This window comes from Neolamprologus brichardi, chromosome 7 (assembly GCF_056152115.1).
Source record: "Neolamprologus brichardi isolate AB-2024 chromosome 7, ASM5615211v1, whole genome shotgun sequence".
Lineage (NCBI taxonomy): Eukaryota > Metazoa > Chordata > Actinopteri > Cichliformes > Cichlidae > Neolamprologus > Neolamprologus brichardi.
Window position 1 is genome coordinate 62,003,399 of NC_142110.1, and position 25,098 is coordinate 62,028,496.

Sequence of the window (25,098 nt, forward strand, 5' to 3'; positions counted from 1 at the left end):
TTGTGCTTTTTCTTTTCCTTCCTGTGTAAATGCACACTACAAAAAATAAATTATTATGGGTTTATCTGGTGTGAAACGTATAATGTGGTAAATGTTTCCCTAGCATGCGCTCCAGAATAGCTCTACTCAGAAATGCGTTGGACACAAAAACTTAACACTGTGTTATACATCAATCATACAGCACCTGCATAGCACTACATTAGCTAATCATCAAAAATGTCCATCAATGTCTACGTACAACTCTCAACTCAGTGCAAAGTGGTATTTATACACCATTTAATCACAAGTCATTATCTCTTTTTTTTCCACAGTGTGCCTGTTGTACTGTCTTCCTCCCATTAACCCCCCCCCCCCCCCCCCCCCCCAACCCACTCAGTCACGGCCGTCCCTCCCTGATCCTGATCCTGCTGAAAGGTTTCTTCCTGCTAAAAGGGAATTTTTCCTTCCCACTGTTGCCAAGTGCTTGCTTAAAGGGGGTCGTCTGATTTTTGGGGGGGGTTTCTCTCTATTATTGTAGGGGCTTTACCCTGCAGTATAAAGCTCCTTGATGTACTGCTGTTGTGATTTGGCACTATATAAATAAAATTAAATTGAACTAAATCCCAAAAGGACATCAGATGCAAAACCTTGTAGAGCTATTCAGCAGTACTGTTGAGCAAGTTAATTATAAAGTTAAATATTCATGAGGTAAGCCATTAAATTAGTAAAATAAAACTACAGACCAGTAGATCACTGGGGGGGGGGGAACTGAGCATTCTTCTACCAGTTGGTGAGTGGCTGCAGGAGATGGTTTACTCTTCCTTGGTTATATTGCTCACAGTTTTAGATGCTGAACCCATAACATCCTTGTGATTGCTTTGGTAGATAGGTTATTGCTTTTATATTGTGCGTAACCCCCAATGATTCAAAGTGCAGGCTGCTACTCAAACAGAAAATAAATAAGCAAAATAAGTTTACAATTTGCTTTATTCAGTCGTCTTTTTCTTTTGTCTAGTAAAATTAATGTCATGAACTGGCTGTGTGCAGACAGGAATAGGACCCAGACGCAAACAGGACTTTAACTCAAAGTACAGCTTTATTCGCTGAATGGGAAAAAGGCGATACAAAACTAAACTGGGAAATTCATAACTAATCATACGGAGAGGCACACAAGGAAACACAGCCAGGAGGGAGGATGCGACAAAGGACTGAGGGAGAGTGGGCATAAACACACAGAAAGATAACGAGGGACGAGAGAGCACACAAAGCGTGGCTAGCACGAATAATCACAACTAGAAAGGCCGGGACAAAACACAACATGACCGACACCAGAGGTTCCCAAAGTGTGGGGCCCACCCCCTAGGGGGGGCGGTATGAAAATAAAAAAGAAGAAGAACTCTTGGACACTGCTAGCATAATGGACACGTTTCTGATGGAGCGTCCACACAAATGCAAAGCAGGAGATGAAGCATCGCCAAATATGTTTCCAAACCAACTTCCTTCCAAACCAAAGACTAGAAAATATGGTGAAGCATATCTTCCCTTTGGCTTCACCTGCACAAGCGCCGAGGTAGGTCTCCCCAGCAGAATTGGTTTTCCCTGTGTCGGGAGCACGCGCTGGGCTCTCCAAATCGCAGACAAACAGTATCCCACATTCTTGATTTTTAGTTCACAAACACTTCTCGTAATAACTAACTACTCCTGACATTTTGGAGATGTTAGTTCTTTATACAGTAAAGTTACAGCGGGATACAAATAATATCAGGCTGATCCTGCCACGATTTGTTCCGATTTGTTCGGTTCAAATCGCGGACAAACAATATCCCACAGTTGTTTGTTTTTGAACCCATTTTAAAAAATGTATTGATAGCAATGTTGAATATTATTACACAGGGGAAAAAAACGACTACACGTAAAATAATCACACCGTGACGCCTCTGCCTTTCTAAATGGAGGGACAGTAACTGCGTGTGTCTATGTAAGCGTGTAAAAACTGCAGATAGAGACAAAATACTGTTAATCTTACTATCTTCCATTCTGCAATCTCATGTAAACAATAACGTGGCGCACAGCGTGACGTGAAAAAAGGCACATGCCTTTGACATTGCATGACGAACTCTGTATTCCTCGTCCACACGTAAACGCAAAAAAAGGAGTTTTAAAAAATCTCAGTTTTTGGTGATTCGAAACGTTGTTTACATGTGGACGAAACAGCTGCGTTTTCAAAAATACCCGTGTAGGTGTGGACGTAGCGTAACAGAGTTAGTAGTTACTTGTAATTTATTGCAGCTTACTTGTATTTGCTTAATTGTTTACTAAATGTTTGAGGTGTGAAATAAAACACAATGGAGTTTGAAAACAAAATATTTTTCTTGTAAAACAAAGGGGGCCCTACGTTTGGGAACCACTGACCCTACTTAAACTGATGGGAGACTATCAAAGTAAAACAGGAAGTGCACAGAGAAGCAGACTGGAGAGGGAGAGAGACAGAGGGAACACGAGGGAGAGCACAGACGTGTCGGGCTGGGGAAACATAAAAAACACGAGGGGAAACAAGGCACAACAACTCACAGATACACAGAGGGAGACGCAGGGGGTAAAGACACGAGGGGAAATAACAGACTGATCAAAAATGCATGAAAATTCAAAACACTGGTCAAAATGGCCCAGGACCATGACAATTAATACAAATGTCAAAATGTAAGACATTAAAAAAAATGACCTATTTACACACAAAAACCAAATATTCACGTACAGAAACATAAAATTATCCTCTCTCCTGAATTCATGTTGCAACCTCAAGCTACTGTTGTGACAGTCTTTTATGGCTCCACTAAAGGCCTACCCACATATCAGCATTAACAGGCAAGCAGGAAATGATGAAAAAGATTTATCATTTAAAAAAAAGGTCATGTCTCATTAACACATCCCATTTGGCCTGCAGGATAATATTTTTTAAGTTTTAACGGCTCTTGATTATTTATGTTGCACTATTGAGAATATTTTCACTTTAATTAAAGTAGAATCTATTCAAGAAAATGTGGAAAAGGTGCTGTGTGTCATTTTATAACACTCTACAATATTAAGATAAAGCTCTACACTAAGCTTTGTACAGATAAAGCTAAGTGTAGCAGTGCGGCAGTGTGTTATAAGACTGTAAGCACAAACTATAGAAAATACCTGAGGATTTCATGTCAGCAAGGCAAGAGGTACAGACATAGATAATCATATAGCAAGTAGGAATAATTATCCCAAGTGAAAGTAACATCCTGTACTTGAGGAGGGAGGCATGATTGCTGGCTTCAGTCCTTTAAAGACCATAAGCTGCAAGTTTTGAAAGGCTGCTTTACTGATCCAGGGTCATCTCCGTGTGTTGTTAAAGAGCCATAACTCACCATCGGTTATTTCAGGTTTATTCCCCACTGTCTGTTTCTAAAAACACTCGGACCATCAAGGGACGTGGAAAAGTCAGATCTTTCCGAGGAGCTGCATAACAGCGATGGTGGTGCTCTGGCCAAATATGAAGGCTCCACAGATGAGTGTCACCACCCCCCAAACCGTGAAGATGACTCTGGAGGACAACAAGTGGTACCAAGTGGTCAACAAATGATGGGACTTACTTTCAGTAACATCCTTCAACCCAATCTTAACTCACTCAATGAAACAGATGCTGCAGTAGCACTGAATTTAGTCTGACCTTTACTCGCGGCACTAAATAAACCAATCATCACGTTTCATTTTACCCTTTTTGTCTTGCTTTATTTGCAGACTGTGCCGTAGGTTGTACTGTTTCTTACTGCTACAGTGCAAGTGAGAGAAAAATTAGGAGTCAACTAATGGTTCTGTAGCCCTTAGAGTTTTGCCAACTTATCACGCCATTATTAACAGAGCGAGGTCATTAAAATTAACAAAAAAAAAATCTGAAAATGTTTCTCTAAAAGTTTCATCCTTTTAATATGCATGTGCCAGCCACGCATAGGTGGGTTCATAATTGAGTTAGACACAGACACAGCTTGTGGATTTGATTTATTCTGAGGAGGAATCTCTGAATGAGCAAACCAGCTGACAGACAGGTTCACATCCTGAGACCTGCGACTACTATTAAAGAATTCCTTAAAAGGTTAGAACCACAAGATTAAAAGTTTAACTGAAACTTTACATTCCAGCCATACACGCTTAGAGGATTATATTCATGCATTTATCTCACTTCGTTTCAGCTTTCTGCACGAAAAAAAAAGAAAAACACATTTTGTGTAGAAATTGGAAACACGATTACCATCATCTACACCAACTGTGTCAGAGGATGTTAATCATACTATGAATATTTTATCAAAACGGCAGCTTCAATGTCTCCAGGTCATCAAGTTAAGTTTAGTTGCTCCTATTAAGTCACTATTTCATAAGTTGTCTGACAACAGAAAACAAAAAGAAATATGGAGAGCATCAATCCCACCATAAATGTAGCTGTGTTAAAACACAGTATGAGGGGACACAGAGAAAAACGCCTAGTTTTGGCCTTCCTTAGACAAATTTCTGATGCATAATGATGTAACCTATGAGAGCAGTGCTGTGATAATACTTAATAAAGACTGATTTCTAACAATCCCACTAATGAAAGGACTTCGTTGAATACACAGGTTCGGTTTGCCCTGCACCTTGACTCTCAAGTGTGTCTATAGTTGCCCCAACTGAGTCACTGCAGTTTAGTTTCTCTATGTTATCATCAATTTAGCAACTATTTGCCTTACAAAAGGCAACAGGGAGTTAATAAATTATAAAAAGTTACATGTGATTTGTACTTTTTACATCAAATTCTCAGTGGATATAGCAATATTATCATTTTACATATGATAAAAATCTGGTACTGTGACAGTCCTGCGTTAGAACTCTTGATTTGCATCTTGATTTTACCAGATGTCATCCCAAATTATTATGGATTTATGAATTAGTCAGCTGAGTTGTCTATATCGCTCCTGACTAGATGTTTGCTAAATTAATCCCTTTAGCTTCAGATTCAGATAACTTTATTTATCCCCATGAGGCAGTTGAGAGTACAGAGAGCGGCACATACAGTGAAATAGAATAAATGCTGAAAAAAGAACAATAATGATAATAATGATATGGTTGTCACACGAAAACAACTTGAGATATAGTGCAAGCGTGAAGATCCAGTCAAACATCCACGCAGGCATTTCAGCTTATTATGCAAACTTCCTTCATTCTTTGTCTCTTCTTTGGATTACCTTCCATCTGCATATTTGCATTGCATTAACATTTAAATGAAGTTTTTCCCTCACCTGGTCTTACAGGACACCGGCTCTGACTGCATGGCAAACATCAAACAGAGCCCTGTTCAAACACAAACACAAAGTTTCAACAGGACACGTGAAACATTGGTCATAACACGCATCAGTAACCAAGAGCGCTACCTGGGAAGATAAAGATGAAAAATGCGCTGATCCCTCCGATCACACTGATGACCTTGCTGATGTCTGGTACAAACACAGCGATGAGCAGCGTCGCAGTTATCCATAGGAGCGTTAGCATGTAGCGGCTGCGGCTTTCAAAGTCTACCGTCACCACGCCGATGCGTCTCTGTCGCCTGCTCAGCAGCAGGTCCTGGATCACTGATCTGAGGAGCAGAAACAGATGTGCTTAAACAATCTTCACGTAGCCACATACTGTCTTTTGCAATCGAAACATTGCACCCTGTGAAGATGATTTAGGTGGTCACAGTTTGTGTCTTTGCCCTCACTTCACGTAAAAGTTTTTAAATGTGAAACTTTGCTTTAACTGATGATTGTTTCATTTAAATGGAAAAGTGAGCCAAGTTAACAAGATTCAGCTGAAGAGTCGCTGACCTGCCGAGCAGCAGGGTGATGGGATAGATGGTGATGATAGAGATGCCAAACAGCAGCCTCGCGATCAGCATCAGGACATCGCTGCTAGTGTACGACATTAAAATGTCAGGCCTCGCGTCCTTTCCAAATGTCAGGAACCCATAAACTCCTGCAACAGAGGGAGAAGTGTGAACGTTTACAGTTACCAACAACTGCAGCTTATCTGCAGCCACACAAACAATGATTTATAATCATTTCATGAGTTATTTAAAAAAATAGATATAAAACTTGGGTAAAGCCACCTTGATGTAACTCATTGCTTTATGAGGTAATGGTTTTAATCCTTGACTTGAGTGTTTTGGGGCATCACCAGCTTTTTTTTTTATGAAACCCAGCATCACAATGAGTGAACCTGAATGAAATATAAAGGTTGTCCTGTAGAAGCAACTCTGAAGTCACCTTAAAATGCCTAAACAGGTCTATTTGTAGAGTTATTTTGAAGATTATTTTGAAATTAACTTGGTGGTCACTGAGATTTTATTGATTTTGCAGAGTCACAGGTAAAAAAGGCTTAAAAAGCAGGCTGACTTTGTCCCAAAATAAACTGAAAACTCTCCCCATTCAGTCACAAAGGTAGTCAAAACCTATGGAGTTCGCCTTGTAATCGGAAGGTTGTCGGTTCGAGCCCCGGCTTGGACAGTCTTGGTCGTTGTGTCCTTGGGCAAGACACTTCACCCGTTGCCTACTGGTGGTGGTCAGAGGGCCCGGTGGCGCCAGTGTCCGGCAGCCTCGCCTCTGTCAGTGCGCCCCAGGGTGGCTGTGGCTACAATGTAGCTTGCCATCACCTGTGTGTGAATATGTGTGTGAATGGGTGGATGACTGGTTGTGTAAAGCGCTTTGGGGTCCTTCGGGACTAGTAAAGCGCTATACAAATACAGGCCATTTACCCTACCCTTACTCTATCGTCTTTCTTATTATACATAGAACTACAAATTACAAAATTAATTTAATGTTCAAAAGAGCTTCCAACTAGCAGATAAGATAATCAACCTTTAAAAAAGTGTTTACAAAGGCCAATCAACTGTGGTCATTTTCCCATCGTCTTCTAAAGAACTCAACTTCTTTTTTGCAACCGAAAGAGTTGCCCTCTGTTGGCCTCTGTGAGCACAGTGAGGATTACTGCCAGTTCATATTTTTCGTGTATGCGTATGAGGTTAAAACTTGTATGTGATCACAATTTCTTTCCAGAATTACAGCCAAGCTGAGCCACTTTCAAAGCACCTCAGATGGCTGCAACTCCCTGAGCCTGGTTCTGCCGGAGGTTTCTTCCTGTTAAAAGGGAGTTTTTCCTTCCCCCTGTTGCCAAAGTGCTTGTTAATAGGGGGAAATATGATTGTTGAGTTTTTCTCTGTATGTATTATTGTAGGGTCTACCTTACAATATAAAGCGGCTTGAGGCGACTGTTGTTGTGATTTGGCGCGGTATAAATAAAACTGAAATTTAAAACAGTTCTTTTTTTCATTGGGCTCAACAAGAGTTTAGTACAATACATAAACACCAAAAATGGAGTATTTGATGAGTAGTTACATATTTCATCGGATGTAATGTATATTAACTGCATAGCTGTATAGTATGTGACTGCAAAACTAAAATAAAGTCCATCATTAGTGAGATAAAATCAGTATTCAAGTAATAAAAAACGTGTATAAGAGTATATAACACATAAGATATGAAATATAAATTGGGTGGGTTGTGGAGAGAGGAAGCAGAGGAAGTCATCTGACCTGTGAGGGAGTAAATGACGAAGCAGAAGATCATGGAGACCACAGAGATGAAGACCCAGTGAGAGAGCCGCTGGTTCTCCAGGCTGCTGTAGATGGCGATGGACGCCTCGTGACACTGGAACCAGCACAAAGATGTGAAATTCAATCACACTTTAAGTATAGAAGGAAACAGTAACAGTGCCCACAGTCAGACAATCCCCTGACACATTGAGCCAAACGCTTCAACCAGGGAATAGTCGCTGGTCAGACTGGACGTCTCTGTAACAGTCTGCGTCGGATTATTCTCCTCTCTTTGGATCTCATAGTTCAGGCTGGTCTTATTATGTCTGATGTTACTGCCAGTGTGATGAACTGAGGTAGGAAATAAAAGAAGGTGCACGGGCTGTGTCAGTGGCACAATAGGGCTGAATTAAACCTTCATAGATTTCAGGATAAAGACTCTTGTCCCTACTTGATCCCAGCTGCCACCGGGCAGTGTTAAATCTCGCTTCCTTTTTCCTTGCCCTCCCTTCCTCTCAGGATCTCATCAGCCCTCCATTCAACCCTTCGCCCTGCAATCACTCACCCTGAGGGAGCGTGTCTATGTGTTTGTTTGAGAGGACATGCATCAATCCTCTCACACTTTCGCCTCCTTTTATTAGATCCCGCCACCAGCCTTCAGGGGTTACCTTGGCAACTTGGGAAGTTACACATCAGTCTGTCTTGCTTGAGACTGACAGAATGATCTTTTTTCCATGCACTCTGCCCTGCTATTAAATATGAAAAGCTCACTCTGCGGCGCTCCCACGGAGCACAGTGAGCGGCAGCTTGCTGACCTTTACACTGAAGTTAAACGCACTCTCCTGAGAAGCCTTAAAGATTAAGTGAGAACACAGACTCTCCAATATGAGCCATTATATGCTACATAGAAAGTTCTATATTACATCAAAGAGCAAAAAAACACACAAAACGACTTCTGTGTTGATGAATGATGAATGATACGATGTGAGAGTGTATAAATAAATAATCTATACGTTTTGCTGATGCTAAATATAGCTAGACATTATCAGTCATAAACATTTGCTGAGGGAAATATCAGCTTTATACACAGATGATCCACCTAATGGAGCCCTCGCAGTAGCTTCATTTTATATTCCAAAATCTAAACATCTGGCACGCACTGAGTCAATAACGCTGAGACGTGCATCCTCACATCCTCACTTCTGCTTGCGTCGAGATATTTAACACCCTCCACCTGCCCGCCCGCCTGATGCAGTAAGAGCCCTGACAAAGCACTGACAGCAGTTTTAAAGCTTCTTTTTGGTACGTGTTGAGCAAACATTGTGCATCTCAGACTTTGTGATAGCTTGGCCCTCTCGCTTGCAGTACGCCCCAGTGGCTAAATGGTTGCATACCTCATGACCTTGGCGCCTATAGTTTCCAAGCACCTTTGGTGTAAATATAGATGGATTTGCTTTGGTTTATTTCTGTAACATTGTGATTCCCCAAATCTCTGTCATGAACCGATTTGCCAGCTTCTGTGTGAACGTAAAAGTATGTGACTTGTTTTGGCATTTTCATTTTATCCGATGGCCGCAGCAGTGATGCAGAGAGGCTGTCCAGGAAGAGTGAGGGCCATGCCAACTATAGTTTAGCATTATTTTTTTAACGATAAAGCTCTATTTTCATTCCTGAGACTTTATGGAAGAAAGAATCAAGACATGGAAGATTTCTATTCTTATCCAACTGCAAATACGGTGCTTCATACAAGATGAAATTACAGGATGACTGCTTCAACATTTACACAGTCACATCTGTTTTTGGACAATGGCACATTTTTTTGCCTACATTCACCAAAACAGTTGATTTTAAATGAAACAATCTGTGTAACTGAGCTGCAAACTTTCCGCTTTAATTCAAGGGGTTTAACAAATATTTTCAACTATTTAGGAATTACAGTCATTTTTATACACAGTCTCCCATCTTCAGAGGCACAAAAGTAACTGGACACATAATTTCAAATAGGAATTGTTTTTAATGCTTGAAAGTCCTTTGCAGTCAATGTGTGCCTGAAGTCGAGAACCCATGGACATCATTAAATGCTGTATTTCCTCTCTTGAGATACTCTCGGTGGCCTCTAATGCAGCTGCCCTTAGGCTACGTTCACACTGCAGGTCTTAATGCTCAATTCCGATTTTTTGATCAAATCCGATTTTTTTTGTCTGCGTGTTCACACTACAAATAAAATGCGACAGCAAACGCGCTCTAGTGTGAACGCTCAAAGCGGCCCGCATGCGCAAAAGAAGATGTCACACACAACGCGCTCTGTTTAGACCCAGAGCAAACAATATTTTTTGACAGATGGCCGTTAATATAAAGACTTCGGACTTCACGTTTCCCAATTTTTGCTTTAAGTTATTTTGTTATTTACATAATAATGTAAATAACCTAATAATGATCCTTATTGCTGTTTTAGAGGAGCGGTGCTTCAAAGGATAGTTGCAGATTTCTGTCAGAATCTGCAGATTATGCAGTACAAATAAAATGTTCACGTTTCTCCAACGTTGTCTTCCCAACAGTTTCACTGACATCTACACGGGATGGCCAGGAAGCATTCGCGATGTCTTCTCGGGCGCTTCTCCAGTGCTGATAATTGGCGTCTGTCTTGTGTCGGTGACGTAAAAGACGGATTTAATGCGACCTGACCATTTACAGCAGTCGCTTTCTAAAACATCGGATATGTATCGGATTCAGTACCACATACGAAAGTGACCCAGATCGGATTTGAAAATATCGGATTTGCGCCGTTCATACTGTCATAGCATGATCGGATATGCGTCGCATAGGGTCAAAAAAAAATCGGATTTGATGCGCTTTCGCCTGCAGTGTGAACGTAGCTTAAGTTGCTGCTCATTTTGTGTCTCTCTGCCTTCAGTTTTCTGTTCAGTAATTGAACAAAATGTTCTGGTCTAAATTCTTTGTCCTGAGAAACTTGGGTTGATTTTGCACTATCCTTTAAATCTGCCACCCAAGTCATCAAAGTCTTAAGATATGCTTTGAATCATTTGCTCTGTGAAAAGCCATCGAATCTGTGTTGCAGCATTTGGCTGATCTGAGCAATCTTTATAGTCTTTTTCCACTTCACACTCCATCTAACTTCTAAAAACACTAGTGGCCTGGTTCCACTGGCAGCCATCCATACCCATGCAGTAACATTCCTTCCACCATGTTTGATAGATAATCTTATATTGTTCAGATCATAAGCTGTTTCTTTCCATTGTTCCAATAGAAGGCAAACTGGGTTTTTTAGCTGTGCCACCTGTTTCAGATGTTTTCTGGCAAAATCGAATCTGCCCTTCCTGTTCTACAGCAAACAATCGCTTTGCATCTTGCTGTAAACCCTCTGTATTTACATTCATATTGATGTTTCTTGATTGGAGACTATGATCCACTATGTTGGTATAAAGAGTCAAAATTACAAAAATTGTTATTGCTTCAAAACGTATGGACCTAATGCCCTTTAATAGCCCCGGCTGCCTCAGTCTCAGTGTCCTCAGCCTTAAAAGCACAAGAACAAAACAACACTTTTCTTGTTATTTTCTGACATGACAGCTGTTTCTGTATCATTTACAAAAATAAGACCCATATGTTAGAGTGAATTGTTAAATGTTGTCATTTTTATGCCTGCCAACTCTGATGAAAGGATTTTCACTGTCCTTCCCCCCAGATTCTCGAGACTCTGGGTGGGGGGCTGTAGTGTTTTATTGCAGATACATCCTATCTGGAAGATCTGTTTCTTGTGATGTTGCTCTTGCTTTTATGACCCTTTGGTCAGCAGGAGGTAACACACACACATTCTCACATAACACACACACACACACACATTCTTACAGAAGTTCACACATATACATACAATGCTTTGTCTTAGAACCAAGTGGGCGTGGCTTTGCTGTGATGTTTTCTGTCTCTCAATAAAAGGCAGCAGGAGGAGGTCAGATTCGGGGTCATTTTCGTGGTGGACACAGGCCTCCCTTGCGCAAGTGATCGATCGATCGACTGTCTTGTTTTCTTCATGATGAATAAGTCTCTAGAATTAGCGGGGCTTGTGGAAACACAGACCCAACACCGTATTTTAAATTACAGCAAATTATCACATGTCATCTAAACGCATTCTCTCCCATTACGTTGGTTTGTATACATCTACAAATGTCAGCTAAATTAAAACCACTGAGCCATTTATCAAGCTTTTTGATTGTAAGAGCAGTACTTCAGGTTTTTTTCCACTCAAATTAAGAGCAAACTTATCTCATCTCAAGAAATTTGGCTAAAAAAAATTAAATTAATTCCTCCGCTGTTATTATCTCAGGCAAACAATTCAAATTCTCCTGCAAAGTAACAAAATGCTGTACTTAACACCCCCCCACCCCCACAAGCTGAAACAGAAACTAACACAGAACACATGATAATAACCTGGTGTTTGTTTGTTTTATCTTTTGTTTTTAATTTCCTGTCTTATTATTTATTATTTTTCTAAATGTCCTAATCGTTTTGCAGAGGCAAATGAGTCGTGCTTTTTACCATTTATCTCAATGGTTTTGGAGGCAGAAACATCAGAGCCACATATCTAAAGCCTTTATAAATACTCAAGTCCAAAATATCTGCAGTATGACTAAAAGACGTTCAGGTGAAACATTATGAAGACGTGCCTCATTACCTGCTTAGAAATTACTTGCATATTTAGCCACATATATACACTTCCAAGCAGTTTTTCCTGCTGATACATTACGTACTCCTCCACAGACAGCTGTGCTTGCACTGGCCTCCAGCCTTAAGGCAGCACGACGATGCAAACACATGTTATCCAAGTTTTAGATGAACATAAACATCAATATTTTAAACTGCTGCACTCACTTGGAAACCGAAGCAGATGGTCGGGATGACACTGAACATGGCGGCCCAGGAGTTCATCCTTAAGGAGGAAACACAAGAGTCATTTTCATGGATTCACAAATGCCACCGGAAGAAGAATTAGTCTATTATTGGGGCACCGCTGATAATGCCATGGCATTTAGAGACTCTTCACTCTAGAGTTACTCTGTCAATCACAGGCAAATGGGTGATAAGAGCTGCCGAGTTAAGTCAGTGATCCAGACAGAGCAACACAGGGCTTCAAGTGGACAACTGCGTCTGTCCTGGTGGCCTCAATTCATAACAGATTTATGAGGAAGCTTCGCAAGAGCCATATTTCCTGGATGCAACCTCAATATGTGGACTAGCTCTGGTGATGAAGTATATTTACGACACATAGATGATAACTAAAAGATGAAAACTTCATCATCAAGACTGAAAAGAGCATTTAAGAGAAGAGTTAGAATATGTTTATTAGAACTAGATGACAGGACTACTGATGCTTACCTAACAGTCAAGAAACCCCTCTCTGCAGCACCCCCTGGTGTTGGGTGCCAGTGTCAAAAATGTGTCTGCATAGAGTTCTGTGAAGAGGAACGTTTTCAAAAGAACCTCCATTGGCAGCAATAATTTGAAGTGATTGTTTTCCATATGACTTAATCATGTCTCACATCGTTGTGGAGGATTTCTATCCCACTCTTCTTTAAAACAATGCTTCAGTTCATTGAGGCATATATATATATATATATATATATATATATATATATATATATATATATATATGTCATATAACTTCATCAATCCATCCTTAACAAGGTTACCGGTGGAGCCGGAAGGTTACACTCTGGACAGGTCACTTAGTTGCACCATTCACACCTATGCCCAATTTAGGATCAACTTAATTAACCTAACCTCACTAAATGCATGTCTTTGGCCAGAGTACCCAAAGAGCACATGCAAACTCCACACAGAAAAACCCAGGACCCTTTTGCTGTGAGGCAGCAGTGTTAACCAGCATGCTACCTACCTACCTGTCGCTCACCTCTAGTGGCTCGCCCTCTATGAGAGAGGTTTTTTCTCCCTTTCCTGTGTTCCAGGTCTGCCTCATGGGCCGTAGCGGAGGTGTGTTGCAGCTCGTCAGCCACGACTGCCATCTCAAACCGCCACGCCCTTCCACTTCCCCCATTTGCCAGAACTGTGAGCTACAGTGGTTTGGGCAGCAGGCTGCAGCTGTGTGTGAATTGAAACTCTGTGTAACTTTGACTTTCTTTGTTGTGAGTAAAGGTGTGCCTTTACAGTGTTAATGGTTAATCACAGTGGAAGCAGGTAGGGGTTCTCTGCCATTTTTGTTTCAATTGTTTTCTCCTGTTTTTAGCTAGACAGGGAGCTCAGCCACTGTATTTTGTTTTTGGCTCGAGGGTTCTTGGTGTGTTTTCTTAGTTAAAGGGGATGTTTTGTTTGTTGTTTTGGCCTTGGAGACCGTGAAGAAAAAGCTTCCCTGTGTTCATCTTTACTTTAGTAGTTTTGTGTAATAAATCACGTTTAATGACACCTATTTTTCAGTAGTTTGTTTTCTTTTTCACATTGTGTTACCCCCCACCCCAGACAACACTTTGTTTTTGAGCGGGGCGTAACACTACCGTGTCGCTCCCTTCCACCAGATCAATTAAAAATGTCACCTTATAGAGCTTTGAGGCTGTTGTAACCAACATTCTCCTTTAATTTTATTATAACCATGTCTATATCAAAGCCTCACTCTGACATTAGTTACACTTGTATCTAGGGATGGGTATTGATAAGATTTTCACGATTCCGATTCCATTTTCGATTCTGTTTAACGATTCGATTCTTTATCGATTCTCTTATAGATTCTTTTTTTAAAAAAAAGGAGAACACTAAGGTCGATTAGCTTAGAACTTTGTTTTATATCTTCTCTTTGAACAAGATAGAAATTTAGGAGTAACATGGCCTTACAAACCCAACAGTGAGCTCTTAAGAGAGCCACAGCCTACGGCTCTTCAATGGGGTGTCACAGGGTCCCCAGGAAAAAAAAAATTGTAAATGTAAAATAATAAAATAAATATTCTTCTGTAGCAATAACAAAGTATAACATAAATAATTCTGTAGCAATTACACAAGAATATCCAGTAATGTCCCTGCCTACAATTAAACACATTCACTTACCGAAAATCATCTGCTGTGGCAAATGGGTGCAAACCTTTGACCACAAACTTAGTCACTGCTCGGTGACATTCGTCTATCCTGGCCTGAAAGGAGACGCTAACGGTAGACTGCAGTGAGAACTGGCAGCATCTGAGCCAGACTCTGTCTGTCTCTCTCATCATGGTCATCTAAACGCACAGTAATGGTTTTGTAATAAGGCAGATCGCGCTAACATAATATGCACTGTTAGTTGATTATTTACCTGCCGCATTAACGGGAGAGGACGTGCAAACGTTACCGCTGCTGCTGGGTTGAGATTCACGAGTCCGGAGCGGAATTAAAATCACGACATTCATTTAAGGTCATCGTGTGTTTTGTGAGCAAATGCTTTTGTATATTCGTAGTGTTTCCTCCCTTAAATGAAATATCTACTTTTCAAGTATTGCAAGTTGCCCTGTTGTCATCCGTTCTCGTAAAGCAAAACCAAACTTTTGAGCGTTTGAGCCGCTTAGGCGCCGTGTTTCCTGCCAGGTAAATGACGCTCCGCAACGTGGTGACGTCATTCGGGGCGACTGGAATCGATAAGGGAATCGTTTGCAAAAATGGCAAACAATTCCAAGGGATTGAAACACTGGGAACCGGTTCTCAACAAGAACCGGTTTTCGATACCCATCCCTACTTGTATCCAAAATTTACACAGTCCACAATTCGTTTAGCTGAGCAAGATATAAAACAAGTAAAGGAGGGGAAACAGCCACTCTGACAATGGGGGGTGGGGAGAAGAAAAAAAACCCACATAATTGAAAATGAAAAATTGCTCTCTTGTATTCACTTTTTTTTCTTTCTTTTTTTAACAAAAGTGGTTCCATGGTGTAGTGAATAATGCATTTGTATTATATGTGAAGGATTTAAAATTGATTACACGAAATATTATCTAAGAGTGAATCAGCGCAGTAAAAACAAGCATTGAGCTGGAGAACTGAAAACAAGCGAATCAACCACAGCATTGATAATTTACTGCACTCTCGATGCTGCCAGTCTGTCTGAAGACCAGTCTGAACCTCACTTCACTTACTGTTGTGACCAGTGAAACAAGCAGATTGTTTGGAGCCCTGGAACCCATTATTTGTAGCCCTCACACACAAACGTACGTACCCATTGGTGTGGAGAGGGCTGTTGTGAACCAGAACAGAAGGCCTGGTATGGTATTTGATGATGATGGCTGTGGTCAGGTAGGTCGCAGCCAAAGTACCCAGAACACTGTGAGAGGATGGAGACAAAACGCCTGCTTCAGACAGAAATCAGACTGGAACATTCAGCCCAACATAATATGAATGAGAGGCTTACTTGAGGCTGACCAGGGTCATGTTCTCTACTCATTTATCCATATAGACACATGCTTGACCTGTATGCTCTGAATAAATGAGGATCATAATCCTCTTCTTTAAGAAAAGAAACGCTGTGGCACCGTAAAGCTGAGTAAGCACACCTCCAAAACACTTTAACAAATCTGAACACCGGTTTTGCAGGCTATGCTACTCCTGAGAAACAACCTTTATACTTCACCCACCACACGGAAACCTCAAAATTAGGTCTGCAACTGACTATAACTTACACAACAGCTTATGGGCTGTGAATGGTGATATTAGAAGTAATAGGATTTTGTATTAATATTACAGTAAATATGAAACTGTATGCTGAGCCAAGCAGTAATGAGCCAAGATGTTAAAGTTGTCACGAAGGCTGCCAGCAGGTAAAAGGTCATCGATCTTGATAACATTAATCTCCTCATTGCTTACTGGTTTCCTATATTGTAATCATTTTTCCTAATTTGACAGTTTGGCCTTTGGGTGGCAGCACAGGGAAGTTTTTGAAATAATCAAAAAAGAAACTGTGAATGAAAAGTCTCACACAAATAATCATAAAGAAATCAAGTATTTTTCGGTGGGTAGTTCAGGCATAGTGACTAAAATCTTTTGCATACAGCTGAGTGCAGCAGGAAATATGAATGATAAATTTGAACCGTCCATTAGCTGCCATTATCACCTTATTAAAAAATAATAATAACTACTATAAGTGCCACCACATGTAACACCTGACCTGATGTATTTCTGAATGCTGATCTCTTTGGAGATGGATAATGGCAGGATGAGGAAGAAACAGAGCAGCACCAAAGCGAAGCGCCGGTCCATGTAGAAGTGTTCTGGCATCTCTGACTCCGGAAGATTAGTTACCAGCTCATGCAGGGAGTCGCCCACTGACGGACACAAAACAGCGACGTAGCAACACACATATATCACAGATGTGAAAGTTAAATGCATTTTAAAAAAAAAAAAAAAAAAACAGAGAAAATGCAAATAAAACTGTGCTGTCTAATTCATGAACAGCAATCTGCTTCTACCAATTTCCCTGCTTGCTTATCTCAGTCTGAATGTTTGGTTTTAAAAAAATAAACTTGAAAAAAGATGTCGCACAATGAAAGTGCTGAAAAGTCCAATTCAAAACAGATCACAGTGGTAAATGTGCCCAAAAACCTAAATCAAAAACACATTCTTGTGCTTCAATCGCTTTCCTTTTTTCTAAAAAAGTAAAATATGTCTAGAAATCCATTTACAAACTATGAATCTGTGGCTCCATAAACTACAGATGGATGGATTTTATAAACCAAGTGTACGGATTTATATATTTTTCCCACTGGCCCTTCAAGAAAGCTGTATTTTAGAGGATATGAATTATGAATCTATTTCAGTGCCTGTAATCTGGACAGAAAGATTATATACAGTAGGATCCTATATTTAATCACTTTAAATCTGCATTTCATCTTAGAGATGACACGAGCTGAGCAAGGCTGCCAAAACTGCAGTTGCTCTGTGGTTTTAAAATACGCTGTTGAACATTTATGCATGTACTGTCTATTTGCATCACTCTCTCAATTGTTTTCACTCTTCTAACTGACGTTTAGCGCATGCTCGCTTCTTTGAAGTATCAAACTGAACTGTATGCAAGAGGCAAGATCAGGGCTGTAAAATTAATGTAACAATGTAGTGCAAAAGTCTGCACTTCCTCTTCCAGCCACTTGAGGCTGCCTCCAAAAGCAAATTGATCCCCCTTTTTTCATTTTTATTAGCAACATAAAACAAATCTGTCACTCAACACAGTTCAATCGTATTTATAAATCTCTAAAATCCACCAGAAATGTGTCGAATCAAACCTGCAACGAGCTGCGGTGGTTTCATTTTGCTGCAACACACAGCCAACAGATGCATTTCTGTACCACTGTGTCTGCATTTATCCATTCAAACACAACACAACACTGAGAGTTCAAACTAAGTATTCAACACACTCTGAATCGCTCCTGCAGGCAAACAATGTTGGATAACAGGAAAATGATTTTTAAAAAATCGTAAATTTAGGAAATGATGAAAGATTGAAAAATAAAAGTGAACATTAACTCACACTTTTCCAGCTGGTCATCCACTATGACCAGAAAGGCCACAGAGATCATGAAGAGGTTGAAGACAAAACAGATCTCACACAGCTGGCCAATGACATGCCCACATATCTTCTTCACCACCGCCTGGTAGGTGCATTGGCCACTAATGGACGAGGAATAGCCCAGGATAATCAGGCCGCTAATCAGGAACACGAGGGAAACCTGAGCAGGTGAAGAAAACCAAGACAATAAGACAATGTTAAATCAACTTTCAAGTGTTATTTTAACTGTGTTCTGCTCAATACATTTAAATGACAAAAGCCTAAATTCAGTCACTGAATACTCTATGTCCACATGCAGCTCTAGGTCCTGAGTCCAAAAGTGCTTGGTAAATAAAAGATCATCACGAAACATTAAAGTTTTCTTTTTGCCCGTGCACGTTTGGGAAGCATCAGTGTTTCACTAACTTCTGATCAGGTCCTCATGTCTATTTTAAATGTATTGCATACTCTGCTGATGGATAACATAAGTGACGCTAATACAATTACTAAATGCCTGCGTGGATGCATTTAATTTATTGGCAGTGTGACAAATGTATTTAATGAATGACCCCATGGAAAACTAATAAATGTACTGGGTGTCACAGCAACTCAATAATGCACTTAGACATGTAATGGTGACATTGTCAAGATGACCTGTTCATGGTCAAACTGAGAAATCAGGGGATTTAAGTGGCTGTAAATACATGGTTGTTAGTGCCAGAGAGGCTGGATTAGTATTTGGATACTGGATTATGCTGATCTACTGGGAATTTTCCACTCAACCATCTCCAGAGTTTATAGAGAACAGTCTGAAAAAGAAAAAATATCCAGTAAGCACCAAGAGAAGTCAGAACAGAATGACCAGACTGTTTCAAGTTGATAGGATGGAAACAGTAATTCAAATGAACACTTGTCTTCTATGCAGGAGAGCGTCTTTGAATTCATAAAATGTTAAACCTGGAAGCAGAAGACCAGACCAGGTCTCATTCTTGTCAGGTAAGAACAGGAAACTGAGGCTACAGATTTCTTGTTCTGGGCTCACCAAAACTGGGCATCAGCGGACTTAGAAAATATTGCCTGGTCTGATGAGTCTTGATTTCTGCTGCAACATTTGAAAGGTAGAGTCAGAATTTGGCATAAACAACATCAAAGCATGGCTCCATCATGCGCTGTCCAGGCTGGTGGTGGTGCTGTAATGGTGTGAGGGATATTTTCTTGCCACACTTTTGGCCTCTTAGTACCAGATGACCATCAATTTAAATGCCACAGCCTACCTGAGTACTGTTGCCTGATGTCCATCCCTTTATAACTGCTGTGTACCCATCTTGTGATGGCTGCTTCTAGCAGGACAGCGCGCGACATCACAAAACTCAGATGAACCCAAACTGGTTTCTTGAACATGACAGAATATTCACTGTAGTCTAACGACTTCCATAGTCACCCGATACCGATGCAAATGACAAGTGTAAAACAACTGCATGATCGATTATGTAAATGTGGACCAAAACCTGTGAGGTATGTTTCCAGCACCTTGTTAAATTTATGCCACAAAGAATTTAGACACTTCGCGAAGCAGTGCTACCAGCTGCAGGTGACTGTGCCTGTGCACACTCCTAACTTTAAGCCTCAACAGTATCCAAATGGGGGATTTGATTTGAACAGTTCAGTTCAACCATCATTACCATGTATGAGGGAAAAATGATCCACAGCAGGGATGTCAAACTCTATACACATCGTGGTCCATATACAGCCCACTTTGATCCAATGAGACTACATGATAAATGTGTAAAATTACAGAAAAAGTTAGTTCATTGCTCAGACTGTCCTGTAATTACAAAATATGACGTTTTTGTTCATTTACAATGGACTGACTAATAAAAGAAAAACAGGAACTTTCCTGTTATTTAATTGTTTATCTGTTAGCTCATTACTTTGGTGCAGCATGAATGGCAATGACTGTCGATAGTCTTTATCAAGTGGAAAATCTGTTAAACTAAAATACAGGTGAAAGTTTGAAATCTATGCACTTCTTTATATTTTCTAAAGCTGTCCAGTGGGCTGGATTCATTCATCTACCATTAGTTAAAGACCAAACTAGAGCTAAAAGTAGAGCAAATATTGGAATTTTATTAGTCACATATAATTACATGCAAAAAGTTAAATTTTAAGTGTGAGTATTGTGGCACCTGTATATTTGTCTTTTTTCTGCCCCCTAGTGGCCAAGAATGAATGGCTGCAGCTTTAAATATGCTTAAAATCTTCACTGAGTTTTATGAGTGCAGAGAACAATCTTTGCTCTGTGGAGTTGCTTTGCTAAATTAATTGCCAAAATTACAACAAGTTTTAGAATCTGCGCATTAACAAGAAAAAGACTTTGTGGGGATTTCTTTACAAACTTTTGGATCACTATAGAGGCCAAGTGAGGAGAACATTTTTATTGAGATAAGAATAAAGTGAATTTTAAAGTCCTGAGGTCAAGTCTAACATGGCCTCTCCTGCCATGTGGAGAAGATCACAGTGTTTTTAATTAATCTCAGAGGGCCCCAGTTTAAAGGAGATAAGATGTATCACTTCCACTCAAAAACCACCCAGAATCAATCAATATAAAACTGTTATTGCTGATAAATAATCTTTTTTAAAAAGGTAATTTTCTGTATTAGACAGGGCTCAGTGATGCAGGGGGAAAAAATTTCAAAGTGTGAATCTTTGTATAATATGTCTTTCTAAAATGAATAAATACCCACCAGCTCCACGGTGACTGCGCTGTGGATTCCTCCGGCTCTCTCGAAGGCCCAGGGGAAGTTGAGGAGCCCAGCACCCAGAGCGGATTTAAGCATGATGAAAATGGCCCCCACGGAGCCCAGCCGGGGCCCAACGTCCAGAGGCGGCTTGGCCGAGGCTGAAGCCAGAAGACTGATGCTCTCTCTGGCCAATTCCTCCATGCTCCGACCGCCAGGAGACTCACTGCGCGATACTGCGGTGCTCGCACGTAGACTGCAAACAGGAGCAGGTCACTTGGATGCTGGGCTTGCCTCTCATAGGGGCCCACTGAGCAAGGTGGGCCGGCTGGAGAGCTGGTGGAGGGAGGGGTGGATCTGCTGCTGCTGCCTTCAGGTGCTGCTCAGAAAAAGTCTTTTAACGTAATCCAATGGATCACTTTCATATTGTTGTTGTTGTTATCTTCACAAGACTTTCCTCTTTGTTTTGGTTTATTTTGTTTAAAAAAAAAAAAGGAAAAAAAATCTAAATAAAAATAAGTAATATTTAATCTGCCAGAGGATTTATTTAGAAAGCGTTCAATGTGGCAAATTATTTGAAAACAAATGGGGTTTTTTTGTTTTTACGTCGTGTAATAAAAATGACATATTTTCTCAGTCTATATCTTATTCTAAAGGTCCTGGCAGTAAAGTAGAAAATGTAGTACGCTATGAAATATGCTCTAACTGAACAGCAATAGTGTGAAATGTCTAACTAACCTTAATAATATGTTCATAATAAGGGCTAATGTGGCGTTCCAGTCTGTCTGCATAACTGGTTATGTAGAAAAAAAAGTCAAGTTGAGCTTCTCAATTCAGTAACCTGAATATATACACACAACAACAAACAGCCAGTATGTGTGCGTGGACAGAATTAAAGAAAAGGCTGGAATATCTATGCTAGGGAGCATCTTAGAATGAATCCTGGAGGTTGGGGTCTTTGTGAGGGCTAAATGTCCTTGACTGGTAAAGACAGTGAAAGTCTGGAAACAGAGTGGATGAGGAAGACTAAGACCTGCAGTGTGAACGTAGCCTATGGATCTGGCCTCTCCATTAGTGTTTTCTGCTTGAAGCAGAGGATGAATGGAAGATGCCAGTCTTTCTTTGAAAGCTTTCTTGCACGTTCTTTTCTCTATACATGCCGCCATTGTGTCCCCTTTTCCGTCTTCCCTCTCATTCCCTCTTTTTGATGCTTTTATCTGCTTTTGTTCGCGGTGCCTCATTCAGCAGGTTGTCTGGTCTGGAAGGGGAAGTAAACATGAAGACAGTTCTGAATGGCCTACATATGTCCAGCAGAAATAACATGGGAGCATCAACTTGTAAATTTCATGCACAGGATTGATTCAGGGGTACAAAAGCCAAACCCACTTTGTTTGAACTCATCCCTTCCGAAATGTATATGTCACTTTATTTCACTTGTGAAATTGAGTTTCTTGACTTTTAATTTCATGGATGAAAATGAAAAAGCAACACAAATCAATTTCCTGCGGTGCAGTCACAGGGTAACAGATTGCACCCCGGAGTTTAAAGCCAGCTTTCTGGGGGGAAGAAAGGAGAGAGGCAGAAGCTACAAGCAATTTGTTGATTTGCATGCATAACCCATGTGTTTGGGATTCAGACACTGAGGAAAAGGAAATTGATCTCACAAATTCCTTTGAAAATGAACGAGCCTGCCACCAGGATTGGGCATGGAGATAATGAATGAGCAGAGCTGTGTTAATGGGTCCTTTCACAGCTTAGGTATCACAGGCCTGGACAAGCTCCAAGCAGAGAAATGCTACAGATGCAAGACACAGCACAAACAGGGAAAATGCTACAAAGCAGCTATAAGATGTGAGGAAGAATCATGGCCCTGATTTGAGTCACCAGCTACACACATGGGAAATTAATTAGTAACGGATCCTAGTGGGCACATAAAAGTATCAGAAATCGTCTGATTCAAATTTTTAACCAAAGGTTTGGCAGCATATTTTTAGACGTCATCACTGGCTGCTTTCTGATAGCTTCCAGGTATATGTGATGGGTAATTCAGATGATTTGGTGCATATTTCTTAAACACGCAGGAGGAAAGCTTATATAGAAAGTGGCTGCTGAAACGCTGGGAGAGCTGGAGGAGCTGGATGCTAGTAGGATGTGATAAGGGAAGAACCAATGGATCATTTGGAGAATTCAACTCAGAGCCACTCCAGTAAATGTTTCAACTGCTCGTTCAGAACATAACCCTACAACCTGGTTGACCCAACAGGAAGTCCTGGCATCTGGGAACCTTGGAGGAAACAAGGGCATGTGACCTCCACTCACCACCAGCTTTCCCAAATCTTGTTAGCACGGCAAGCTGGCTCCGGGGTCATTTCCCAGTTTCCCAAGGTTCCGAGGGAGATTAGTTCTTAAGTGGAGCCATCATCCAAGAAGACTGGTGACAGATTCACAGGCTGATCTGGCCTATTAGGCTTGGATAAAGAGCCAAAGCTCAGAGCCCCCAGCACACCGGCATACATCACCTCTGATGAAATCAGCCTGCATCACTGAATTCAGCCCAATACCAATACTAAACCCATGAGTGGTGTGGAATTAGTCCAGTCAATCTGTGATTACTCCTCGGAAAGGAATGCAATTATTTCTTCTCAGCAGTCTGCCTCATGTCACAGGTTTAACCTCCACTTTTTAATCACTCTCTAGCGCTCGTGGTGACTGGAGCCAAAATGTTAGGTACGTAGGTTTCATCAGTTCTTTGTGATACCTGCAGCACAGTGGAGAGAAAATGTGCAAGAAAATGCAAGTAATACAAAGACTAAAGCTATGATGGCATTAATGCTGATTAAGCAGCTCAGTTTTATTTTTTATTCAAATTAGGATTCGAGTCACCAGGACATCTACGTGGTCTAGCAGTTAAAGGTCAGAGCGGGTAAAGACAGGAACAATATAGTCCCCCAATCTACCTGTGGATGGTGACCTTTTGGCACATCAATAAACCCCTGTCTGCCACCTCCAAATGTTTATTGTTGAATGATCAAACATACCCCCTACAAAAACCTTCTGGAACCTTTTATTGATTTTGCGCCATTTCTCCAGGTATTTTGCTTTTAAGAAATTACTTTTCACGTAGGTAGCTTTGTGAGATGTGTGTGTGTGACTGAACCATCCTTGATTTTTGGAATAGAGCATACAGTTCAACTGCATCCACAGGATGGAAACAGAAAAAGAAGCAAATGCATGACGCACAGCTGTAACCATTGTACCAGTCTTTCTACTGGTCCCAACAGGCAGCAGTGGACATTACATAAAAAAGGCAAATAAAAATAAATAAAATAAGTAAAACCACTAATGGAACCACGAAAAAGGTTCAAAAAGGTTGTTCATGGAAGCAAAGAAAAGAAAGAGCAGTTTGCACACTGCTGATTCTTTGCCTTTATCACATCTAAATATGGATATGTGCATGTATTTTTCCATTTGTTCCTCTGCTAATATAAATTTAAGACTTAAAAATGTTGTAATTGGTGAGCAAATCTGCACCTCACCTCAAAGAACTCTCTTTAAGGTGTCAGGAGTGCTGCTGAGAGCATGACAAGTTTATATGAAGCCTGACAAGTTTATATGAAGCCTGACTACAGAGTGCTCAGCCATGTGTGATGAACTCCCTGGAGTGGTTGGGGTTAACAACTACAGATTTTTACATTTAAAAAAAATCTGCAAGTTTTGCATTTCAGAAGAGTTGGCTTAGTAGATGCTCCACTGTAGATCATATCTTAGAGACCAATTCCAGCTCTGAAAAAAGAAAGCAATGCAGAAGAGTCTTAAACTTGCATTCCTTATAATGGCCAGCAGGGGGCGACTGTTCTAGTTGCCTAATTTACGACCCGGTAAACAGGTTCCTTTTTTCTTTTTTTTAAATATACAACAGATGATGTTTATTTTGGACATGATGCTACCCATGTGAGTCATAACCTCGGGTAGGCTTTAGGGTGGGCCAACACTAATCGAAATTGCTAGCCCATGACTGCACAGGGTCCTCAGTTTCTTCGTCAGATCCACCTTGTAATCCTCATCCTCTTATTCCAGGCCTCTTTTAGATAGTCTGCTGGCTCGGTGCTATATTAGCCAGTACTAGCATAAACATAACCTGTGACTGAACAGTCAACTGCCAAGCTGCATTGTGGGTAATTCTAACAAGAATGAAAAATGTTTTTCATTGATTGAAAGTGTGCAGTTTCATAG

At 40.6% G+C, this 25,098-nt stretch overlaps 1 protein-coding gene across 1 annotated transcript; it reads right to left on the reverse strand.

Annotated features, from left to right (window-relative positions):
* Positions 1-1,781: 1,781 nt before the first annotated feature.
* Positions 1,782-21,069, reverse strand: slc38a8a (solute carrier family 38 member 8a). The gene is made up of 10 exons (XM_087844525.1): positions 20,872-21,069; positions 18,110-18,308; positions 16,754-16,910; positions 15,809-15,913; positions 12,494-12,551; positions 7,604-7,718; positions 5,841-5,988; positions 5,409-5,611; positions 5,277-5,328; positions 1,782-3,550 (listed from the first exon to the last, which is right to left on the reverse strand). The coding sequence occupies exons 1-10, from the start codon at positions 21,067-21,069 to the stop codon at positions 3,448-3,450; spliced, it is 1,338 nt and encodes a 445-aa protein (XP_087700651.1). The 3' UTR covers positions 1,782-3,447.
* Between the last annotated feature and the right edge of the window lie 4,029 nt (positions 21,070-25,098).

Coding starts and splice junctions, on each gene's coding strand:
- slc38a8a (XM_087844525.1), bottom strand. CDS start 21,069: ATGGAGGAATTGGCCAGAGAGAGCATCAGTCTTCTGGCTTCAGCCTCG. Junction 18,309..20,871: donor GCGCAGTCACCGTGGAGCTG/GTGGGTATTTAT, acceptor TCACCTGCTCAG/GTTTCCCTCGTGTTCCTGAT. Junction 7,719..12,493: donor CCATCTGCTTCGGTTTCCAA/GTGAGTGCAGCA, acceptor TGCTGGTTCCAG/TGTCACGAGGCGTCCATCGC.